The sequence below is a fragment of the Scardinius erythrophthalmus genome, assembly GCF_964197995.2.
Source record: "Scardinius erythrophthalmus genome assembly, contig: HAP1_SCAFFOLD_57, whole genome shotgun sequence".
Lineage (NCBI taxonomy): Eukaryota > Metazoa > Chordata > Actinopteri > Cypriniformes > Leuciscidae > Scardinius > Scardinius erythrophthalmus.
Genome location: NW_028296536.1, coordinates 19319 through 30509, shown reverse-complemented (window position 1 = coordinate 30509; position 11191 = coordinate 19319). Strand labels below are relative to the sequence as shown.

At 37.7% G+C, this 11191-nt stretch overlaps 1 protein-coding gene across 1 annotated transcript; it reads left to right on the top strand.

Annotated features, from left to right (window-relative positions):
- Positions 1 to 1299: 1299 nt before the first annotated feature.
- LOC308686253 (uncharacterized protein) lies at positions 1300 to 10213 on the top strand (the record flags this gene model as incomplete). The annotated part of the gene is made up of 11 exons (XM_081394627.1): positions 1300 to 1312; positions 1449 to 1579; positions 1745 to 1871; positions 2526 to 2692; positions 3306 to 3459; positions 3568 to 3654; positions 3914 to 4084; positions 7214 to 7276; positions 7473 to 7529; positions 9146 to 9214; positions 9956 to 10213. 11 exons carry the CDS (start codon positions 1300 to 1302, stop codon positions 10129 to 10131), a joined length of 1215 nt encoding a protein of 404 aa, XP_081250753.1. The 3' UTR covers positions 10132 to 10213.
- Between the last annotated feature and the right edge of the window lie 978 nt (positions 10214 to 11191).

Sequence of the window (11191 nt, the reverse complement as noted above, 5' to 3'; positions counted from 1 at the left end):
ATGACATAATTTAAACTTAACGTTAACGTACGTTAGTCTGCCTGAGCGCACATGGTAAGCATGGGTAAATGGTAGCATTATAGAAGCTGATAATAATATACATTATTATATATTATAATAATATTATATCCTATCCATTATTATTATTATTATTATTATTATTATGTTGTCTCAGAGTAGTATAGGCCTATCTGATTTGTGTGCATTTGGGTAATTTAAACCCTTCATGTCTGTTAAATGAATTATGCATTGCATTCGTCTTAATCAGTACTGTACATCAGATACGATGTTACATAATGAAGATGTGATTAATATCCCAGATGCGTTTGTAAATGCCAAATCTGTGATGAGAAATTCATAATGTAATGTACATGTAATGTACTTAGCATTTGCTTTGCCTTTTATTATATTGGTTTTGAGTAAAGAAAACGACAATGAAGCCATCATTTTGCAGCACTCTTTTTTATTAATAATTTTAATAATCTTTCCATATTTCTGAGTACTACATTTACATGAAATACGCGCATTGCGATATGTGTCTGCAAACGTTATAGCTAGGCCATATTACTTTATTAGCCTGTCTCTACTTTACATGCTTTATGTGAGCATTAAATTTGCTAATAAGCATATTTTTTATTTCTGAAGCTAATGGGGGAATTTAGTTTATAGTTAAACGCAAAGTTAAACTGTAAAAATTGCTTTTTACACATTGACTGTAAGGCTTATTCCATATATTGTGTATGCTCGATAACGCTTCACTGAAGCCATAGGCCCAACGTTACCCATACTGACTTGAGTGAAATATTCAAACCCAAGACGTATTTTATGGCTGTTTGGAAACCTTGGAATATTGACTAGAATGTAAAATAAAGTTCTGTGGGTTTGAACAAAGCTTGGCTACATTATTTGATCCCACACGAGGAAGCTTACAATTACATTAATGCAAAAGAGGAACACTGACAATTTATTAGAAGTAACGTTAACGTTAAATATACTGTGGTGTCTGTGTCCCATTTATTGGTGTCCTCGACACTGAACTTGAAAAATAAAACCCAAATGCACAGGTCTGTCTAAATATTTTTCTGCCTGCCTGTGTCACATTATCTATTTACCTAACTTTTTGTCTCCCTTTTACAGCATATATTTAATTTTACAAGAACTTCTGTGGTAAGTGGTAAGTTTTTTTTAAGCTTCATGTTTTTGTTGAACAAGACAAAATTTGGTTTTGGGCTGTTTGGAATTCATTGTCCACAAATCTTTCTTGTGCCAGTTTCTCTATGTTTATGTTTTAGGTTGAAGATGGCCCAGAGAGGTAAGCCTTACAGTTGCTAATCTAGAAGCATTAGGCAAGAGTGTCTGAAAACGATTGTATGATCTGCAACACTGTCTTTTTTTATTACTTATTTATTACTGATTAGCTTTTTCTTTCTTCATTATTATTTAACAAGAGAGAACTCCCATTAATGGAATTCAGAAGGAAACCCTGAGGTCATTCTTTGAAAAAGGAATGACACGAGTTGGTTCTGAATTAATTCCTAGAGCTGCATCGGCTACTGGTTTGGACACCAGTGTCGTAGAAGTAAGGTTTACTTTAGTGCTACACTAACAATGTCAAATACATATATATATATATATATATATACAGTATATATATATATCATTTGGTTGCACTGCTTGTATAAATTGTTTTGTTAACATTCAGTTTAATTGGTGTAATGCCCTTTTGCTGTTTTTTGTTTTTCAGAACTGGATCGGTAATTACAAAAGGTCACAAAATGCTTCATCTGAGCCCCGGCCATCAAAGGCCAAAACTCACATTCGAGAGTTGTCGCCTTATAATCTTTTTTGTAGAGATATATTGAAAAACAAAGGTGAGAAACACAATTTAAAGGTGCTATAAGCATTCTTGCACGTTTTTTTAGGCCGAAACGTTTTATTTTTCACATATCACAACACACTGAACACACTGTTAAAAAAAAAACAGTCTCTGCAGACATCCCACGCTCCACAAACTGAGCAACATACAGAGTGACCAGCAGCACAAAACATAACAAACTGTTCCAGCCAATAACCGACAAGAATGTTGTGGGGTGGGTTTGGGGGGTTATTGCACGGATGAGAAGGAGAGAGGGTCTAGCTAGCCTCCATTTTGTGTGTTAGCTCAAACATCAACAAGAGGTACGCCAACCAAGATCGCTTATAGCATCTTTAACGACTGCTTTTAATTTTTATACTAAATTGTTTGTTTTTGTACAACCTGTTGAAATCAGTTTCATGAGGGTCATGTAAGGTCATGAAACAGATTTTCATGATAGTATTTAGCAAGTACTTTACTCACGCAAGTTGCAAAAGAATCATCAGTTGATCTATTTCACGTTATTTTGTTTTTACAGAGTTGTTACAGAGAAGTGGGTTTTTCACAACCCAAAACCAGTGTTTTCGACTGATTGTCGTCATGTAAATTTACTTTAAAAAGAAGATGCTGACTTTGTGTTAAGTTTTCTGTGCATCTATTTTTTCCTCAGGAACAATGAATGATATTAAGGGAAGGTGGGCCACATTGGGGGAAGAAGAAAAAAAGAAGTATGTTGAGGAGGCAGCAGCACTGAGGGCACATGGGGAGGCACAGGACCTAAGCCCTGAGATGAGGGATGCCCGGATAAAAATGCACCTCAAGAAGATGAAGTTAGAGGTTTGGAAAGAGGATTCATTTACTAAGCATTAGTGATATTCTTACATAATTAGATGGAAGGATGATCAACAGCAATTGTAATGTGTGCAGAACATTGTTTTAGACAACTGGATTGTTTATCTGTAGATTTTATCATAATTTCAAATGAGTTTATTCCAAATTAATATTCCATCCGATTTTTGTTTACAAGGCTTTCAACATCAAATATTCTCACAGGCTAGTCTATTCAGATCAAGGTGGTCAATTGAAGCATTAGTAGTCACAAATGTCTATGAGTCAAATTATTAGTTGCATATAAAAACACAGCTAATGTATAGTTATTGTAACCCTGGTGGTCCCTGACCACTTATTTGCCACGTGTGACAACACTGTTTTCATATATTGCCAAGACCAAGCCCTCCCCAGGTCTCCCTTGTAAAAGAGATTTGACTATCTCAATGGGACATCACCTGGTAAAATAAAGGATAAATAATAAATAAAAAAAATGCCAAGCCCTGTTATGAGTTGTTTCCTCAGTGTATGTTGGATTTTTAAAAGTAAGTTTTGTCTATTTTGTGTATAATACATTTTTTACTATTTTTGCGGTTGTCTTCTTTATCTAAATATTGTAAAGGTGTCCAAGCTTGAGGAGTTGGGTGTGGAAACAGCCATCTTGTCCTTTGATCGTCAAAAGTCCTCATTAGAGGTTTTTGAAATCAGCAGCAGAGGAGCCACTGATTTCCTTGATAAATCTGATACAGTGAACAACTTTGCACTGCATTTCAAAGGTATTGGTTTATATTAAAATCCACAGAAATGGTCTCAGGCCCATAATAGTGCAAATTTACATAATACAGTTTTATGAAATTAATTGTTGTCTGTTGTTGCATCTGTAGCCAGCTCCTCAGCCGCAATGCCCAGTGCCAGAGAACACGTCTCTGTTTTGGTGGGAAAAGTAAAAGATCTCTTCAACCAAAAATTTAGTAAGCATAATTTCAAATACTTTTAAAAAGGATGTAAAGAAACTGCTTATCTTGATAACCTATTATACCTTGAATCCTATGAATCCATGGTATTATCATCAAATAAATAAATTATCTAATGTTTGCCCATCAACCATTAGATTGTCACCTTACCAAAATGACTGTTTGCAGCCTTTACACTGGCTAACAACTAGAAGGGAGGGTCACAATTGTCCAACTGTGTAACATTGTTTAACATATGTGTGCCCATGTCTTTAAGAGGAGGCCGGAGGTACTGGAAGGGTCCCCTACCAGTCCCTAGTGAATCAGGGCTTGGTCATTAGAGTTTCTGGACTGCCCAATAGCCTTACCCTGAAAAAGCCTTCCTTTTATGGAAGGAACCAATTGGTAAGAATATTGCAAGCAGCAGAGGAGATTACATTTGAAATAGGTAAGTGAAATTACCAGTGGTTGTCTTTCTCCACTTGTGTTTTGGCAGACCATTTGGCTCTATACAAAGTGGTGAAAATAAGTTAGCCAAAGAATAATACAGGCCTACATTTAAGTCTTTGTATAGTGCTGGGCCATTGTATCTCTCTCTGTCCCTTCACCCCAACCTGTCAAGGACGATGGTCGCCCAGGTGTAGTTTTGCTTAAGGTTTGCCTCTGCCTCTTAAATAGATCATATGATGCAATTTCTTGTTTTCCTATTTCTTAAGTGTATTATGTAGCTGTTAGTGCAAGATCTGTAGTTACAAAGTCTCAAATATTCTTTGTAAAAGTTACGGTTCAGCCACACCTTCCTGAAACACTTAAAATGCCCCCACATCTCTATGTCAGTGTGTGGGACACCGCCCAAATGTATACGCTAAAAAAGGTGTAACTTTTATCCTCGCTGGCGCCGCCATGTCATGGAGATGCTGTGTTTTTCGTTCAAAAGCCAAACTACATTGTTTGGCCTTCCAAGGGTTGTTCCAGAACAGTAGAACCCAAATATTTAACTGACTGTTTCTAGCACGTATCTCGTGGCCTCAAGATAGTAACTCGTGGCCTCAAGATAGTAACTACTCGTGGCCTCAAGATAGTAACTCGTGGCCTCAAGATAGTAACTTGCGGCCTCAAGATAGAATAGAATAGAATAGAATAGAATGAGGCATTTATATAGCGCTTTCATATGTACTACTGTACACCCAAAGCGCTTTACAATCATATCAGGGGTCTCTCCTCAACCACCACCAGTGTGCAGCATCCACTTGGATGATGCGACGGCAGCCACAGAACAACGGCGCCAGTGCGCTCACCACACACCAGCTATAGGTGGAGAGAGGAGAGAGAGTGATAGAGCCAATTCAATGTAAGGGGATTATTAGGAGGCCATGATTGGTAAGGGCCAATGTGTGGAATGTGGCCAGGACACCGGGGTTACACCCCTACTCTTTACGAGAAATGCCATGGGATTTTTAATGACCACAGAGAGTCAGGACCTCGGTTTTACGTCTCATCCGAAGGACGGTGCTCTTTGACAGTATAGTGTCCCCGTCACTACACTGGGGCGTTAGGACCCACACAGACCACAGGGTGAGCGCCCCCTGCTGGCCTCACTAACACCTCTTCCAGCAGCAACCTGGTTTTTCTCAGGAGGTCTCCCATCCAGGTACTAACCAGGCTCAGCCCTGCTTAGCTTCAGTGGGCAACCAGTCTTGGGCTACAGGGTGATATGGCTGCTGGCTATATAGTAACTACTCGTGGCCTCAAGATAGTAACTCGTGGCCTCAAGATATTAACTCATGGCCTCAAGATAATAACTTGCGGCCTCAAGATAGTAACTACTCGTGGCCTCAAGATAGTAACTCGTGGCCTCAAGATATTAACTCGTGGCCTCAAGATATTAACTCGTGGCCTCAAGATAGTAACTCGTGGCCTCAAGATAGTAACTACTCGTGGCCTCAAGATAGTAACTCGTGGCCTCAAGATAGTAACTCGTCGCCTCAAGATAGTAACTCGTGGCCTCAAGATAGTAACTTGTGGCCTCAAGATAGTAACTCTTGGCCTCAAGATATTAACTTGTGGCCTCAAGATAGTAACTTGTGGCCTCAAGATAGTAACTCGTGGCCTCAAGATAGTAACTCGTGGCCTCAAGATAGTAACTCGTGGCCTCAAGATAGTAACTACTCGTGGCCTCAAGATAGTAACTCGTGGCTTCAAGATAGTAACTCGTGGCCTCAAGATAGTAACTCGTGGCCTCAAGGTATTAACTCGTGGCCTCAAGATATTAACTCGTGGCCTCAAGATAGTAACTTGTGGCCTCAAGATAGTAACTCTTGGCCTCAAGATAGTAACTTGTGGCCTCAAGATAGTAATTCTTGGCCTCAAGATAGTTACTCGTGGCCTCAAGATATTAACTCGTGGCCTCAAGATATTAACTCGTGGCCTCAAGATAGTAACTACTCGTGGCCTCAAGATATTAACTCGTGGCCTCAAGATATTAACTCGTGGCCTCAAGATAGTAACTACTCGTGGCCTCAAGATAGTAACTCGGGGCCTCAAACTTACAAATCTGATACATTCTGGTCGAGTCGCACTGGCAACATTGATCAATCAGTTTGGTCATCTGCATCATCAGATGGGGCTCTTATTGATAAGTTTACATGTTAAAGCTGCAGTCGGCAACCCTGGAAGATTGAGCGAACATAGAATTGTTTTTGAATGTTTACAACTCTCATGCCCCTCCCCCACTCCCATGAGCTTAGATTCTCTAGATAGATTTTCTCTCCGCCATCATGCTTCGTACAATCCAACACACCAGCAAACTTCAGGCGTGTGCAAGTGATATTGTAACGTGCGCGAGAGGGGAGGGAGGATCTGTGGCGTGGGCATGAACTGTGATTGACAACTCTCACCCTGCGCTGATTGGACCAGAAGAACCGGGAGCAGTGTATTTTTGTTAAACAAATAACAGGCTCCAGGTGGAGGTGGAAGCGCGGTTATTTTTCTATAACCGGCTGATTTATGTTTTTCTGTTGGAGCATAGTGTCGGTTTCAATGAATATGATAAAAAAAAAAATCCTACAGACGGCAGCTTTAACATTAGTTAACCCCTACAGTAGTGGAATTGTTGAGTCTTTGTTAATAATATTATAAAGAGTATGGTCTAGACCTACTCTGCTTGAAAAGTGCTTTGAGATCATTTTTATTATGAATTGGCGCTATATAACTAAAATTGAATTAAAAATGATTCTGGTTACAGAATATGTATGTGTCTTTGACAGTTAGTAAAGGATGTGACACTATTTCTATTTTTGTCATTATAATGCAACATAATTTCTAAAAAGGCACATCTCCAGAATATCTATAGCTTTTTAGTTAAATGTGACTAGTGACTGGCCCTTGTCAATGGTTTTCATTTTTTTTTTTTCATGCTAATTAAATTCTATGCATATAACTCCTGCAAATAATATTCCTTAATTGATACTGCTGTGTGATTATTATTTTTTCCAGTAATGAAGGAAGTCTAATTATTTGTTATGCTCATATTACACAATTGTTTTTTTGTTTTTTTTTCCTAAAAAATATACATCAGATGCAGCACAATGCAACCCCACTGACATGGCAGAGGGAATGTCTGAGCATGTGGATGCAGAAGGTACGCTGAGTTGTTTTTATTTTATCTTTAAATAAATGTATAACATTAAACTTAAGGAGCATAGTTTACTAGATATGTAACTGGACATTGCACAGCACATTTAACCATGGTATATATTATTTCAATAATATTAAATCAAAAGATTAAATTTTCACCTTTGTATGATGGTTTAATGTTTTCATATCACCAAACACAGCAGATGGCATCCAGACGAAGGCAGTGGAGGAAATTTTAGAGGCCATGTGTGAAAATGGTATTTTTTGTATTTGTTAGACATTTTACCAAAGGCTACAAATCAGTTTTTGGTATTGCTTAAGTTCGAACTTAGTTAAAACAATAGGCCTATGTCACGCAACAATTGAAGACCGGAAGTACGTCTTTTAGTAGGGAATACAAGTCTTCCGGTTAGCGTTTTACAATGGGGGAGTCCGATAGTTACTGCCTGACCAAGTCTATCTGCAACCTGCCTGAAGTCACCTATGACGATGTGGTTAATCTAATAATAAACTTATTAATCTAACCCAAGACTTGCGGAGTGTTTCCTCCTTCGGGAAAGCGTGAAAGCTGAGATAACGTTTTGGCTGTCTACGTCCTGATATAGAGCAACCCGGTACACTACAACAGCTGCGTGTGTAGCCTGCCATTGTTGTTATAGAGCTAAACCGTGACCTACAAATTGATTTTATAAAGAGTTTTAAGTCTGGGACCAAGTCGACAAAAAGTTTTTAAAACGGCCAAGAAGGCAAAAGTATCAAGTATCAAGCTCGCTGCCTCCATAGATATCATATATAAAGGCTAGATGTCTCGTGCGCGCTGCTGGCCAATGGAGGTCGACGTCCGCACGTGGCGGCCATCTAGCCACAGTGCGCTTCCTCACTCGTAACATGGTGCAAATACTTTTAAACCATAACTTGCTCAATTTTCTACCGATTTTCAAACAGTTTGGTTTGTTATAAACGTCAGAGATGTAGTTATGACACTGCATACATACACTGCATACATATGAAAAATTATAACTTCCATGTTCAAGCATTCGGAATTATAGCCACGTTAATAACGTTTGTAAGAAACCAAACCGTTTGTAAATCTGTCAATATTTCAGCGAGATATGAGGATTTGTGTGCATGCTGATCATTCACCTTAATGCACAGAGCACTGAGACAAGATGGCCGAACGGTGATGCCGGAAGTGACTGCGCCATAAGACATCTAGCGTTTATATATGATATCTATGGCTGCCTCGCTCTGACAGTTCCTGGTTCGTCAGTAAGGTAAACGTTTCCATGGTAACAGCAAGTTGGACCAATCAGCAGATGTTCCTGCTACGCTTAGCATTGTGGGTAGTGTACTTTTTTTCCATAAGATTGCGGATAAAACCTGTTTTTCTTAAAACAAGATCGATTTCATACTAACTGATAGTGAGCAGAAACCTTCGTTTCACAACTTCATAGCTTGTAGTCAGGCTACCTGGGATGGTTTAGACATTAAGGCTGAATATTTAAATCCTTATAGAGAAATACTATTGACCGTAAGTTCTTTATCCCTACTCCGCGTTCCGGAAGCAGGAAGTGTGATAAAGGCCTATTGTTCTGAGAAGTCTGCCATTGACATTTGACACAAAGAGAAAAGCTCACTTGTTTGAAAATTACAATTTATAAATACAGTATTTATCCAGGTGACAATAAACAGTATATATAAGGTTGATATTCTGATAATTTTACCCTTTGAATTGACTGAATTGAATTTATATGCAAATAATGGAACTGTATTTTTAATCAATGATTTACTAATTAACTATTGACAGTATTAATGCTGACAAGTTGAATTATGAATTTGTAATTAAGTTGTTGTTGTGTTTTATGTACTTTAGGTGTACAGCAGATGGAAGGGTCCTTAGAAACAGCCACTACTGTAGCCATTGTGATGACTGCAGATAAAGGTACTGTATCTTTCCACATTGTGTTTATTTGTATTTAACAGTCAGTCCCATTGAGACAAATGAGCTCTTCCTCGTAATAGACCTGGCCAAGACTAGCAGTGAATCTATATAATCTATGAATCTACAAAAAGAGGCAGTTTCAACAGATTACAATACTACATTAAGAATAGATATGGAAACAGAAGCATGGACTAAGACCTTTTAAAAAGGAAAAAAAAAAAAACACTAGACTGTGACAAATTGGTCTCCAATCCTTTTAGGATGAAACAGCATTTAACTAGATTTACTTTTAAGTCTTTCAAGGGGCAGATTCCAGGCAGAATTTACAGAAGAAATTAACAGCCTTATTCCAATCTCTGTAACGTATAAATATATTGAGAGTGCAAAGGATGTTGCCTAGGATATTCTTTTACAAAACAAATTTTTCAGTATCAGTTATGACATTACGATTAGTAATCATAAACCTGCAACAATGTTAAGCTCTGGAAGAAGCTGAAGAACTGTGTCATGAGTTTTCCTTATTTCAGGGTGCATAACCCGAAATACTAAAGCCGCTTTCTGAAATTGAACCCAGGAAAACCTGCTTTTATCTTGATTGATTACCAGCAAGATCTGAGATTAATTGATGTGCAATACCCACATATTCCTTTGGCAACAGTTAAAAATGAACAAGCTGCCTTTGAGATGTTTGTGATGAGTATGATTTCAACTAACTGGTTATTTGTGGTTTTCCTTTGGTAGATGGAGGCAATTTGTGCTGTATCTGCCGTGTCCATTTTGATGACAAGATGAAAAATGCTAAAAAGAAGTGGCGTTCATGGTCCCAGTGCACAGTGTGCCAATCATGGTCACATACGGCATGTAGCTTTAAAAAAAACATGTGCCTTCACTGTCAAAACACCATGCAAACACCCTGAAGATAACTTGTTTGAGTAGTTTTACTGTGTTGATGGCCCCAACCCATCCACACACACACAAAAATAAAGGGACCAATAAAGTTATATTGTTCTGAATTGAGTCTACTTTTTTATATATATATATATATATATATATATATATATATATATATATATATGTTTCATCATTTGTTCAGTAGGGCTGAGTTTTATCAAGGACCTAACCTTCATCATAACTTTACATGTTTAAGAGTCTTGCTGTCACTGGGAGATGCTTGGCAAAAATTATATTGAAAAGCTGGTTTGTGATATTTGTGGAAACTTTGGTATACAGTTGAACACTACAATTTTTAAAAAAATGTTTTAAATGGTTTATGGACATTGCTATCACTGAAGCCACCTAGTTGGCATTGCTTCCGTTTTGTGTAATATTAGATTCAATGTTGAACAAATTGACTACCAATAGGCCTAATAATTGTCTACTTAAAGTAATACTACTAATAGTTAATAACCTAAGAGGAGAACTTAAAATATATTTATAGATTTTAACTTTAATATGGTTTTAATCATCTTTAATGTAACCAAACGTTCGTACAGGTTTCACATAATACTAACAGAAATAATAAACGATAGCAGTTTGAACCCTTCTCCATTTTATTACCACACATCAATCACTAACTCCAAAACCCCGCGACAGTAATTCTAATCTTGAAAGTTGTGATGGGTAAGATTAGGGTTAAGGTTAAGCACTTAGTTTTGATGGGTAAGATTAGGGTTCGGGTTTGGGCTAGGTACTTAGTTAAGGTTAAGGTAAGCGGCTGGACATTGTGTCAATGAATGTCCTCATGAAGATAGATGTACAACAATGTGTGTGGGGGGGTGGGGGTGGGTGGGGGGTACAGGTATTCCGCTATTCCAACTTATGTTTCCACATGTTAGAATATTAATTCTCTCTCTCTCTCTCACACACTCTCTCTCTCAATTCAATATAATATCTGTGAACAATTATTACAATTATACAAGAATTATATTATTATATTATTATTATTATTATAAGTAATTTATTATTATTCATACATCA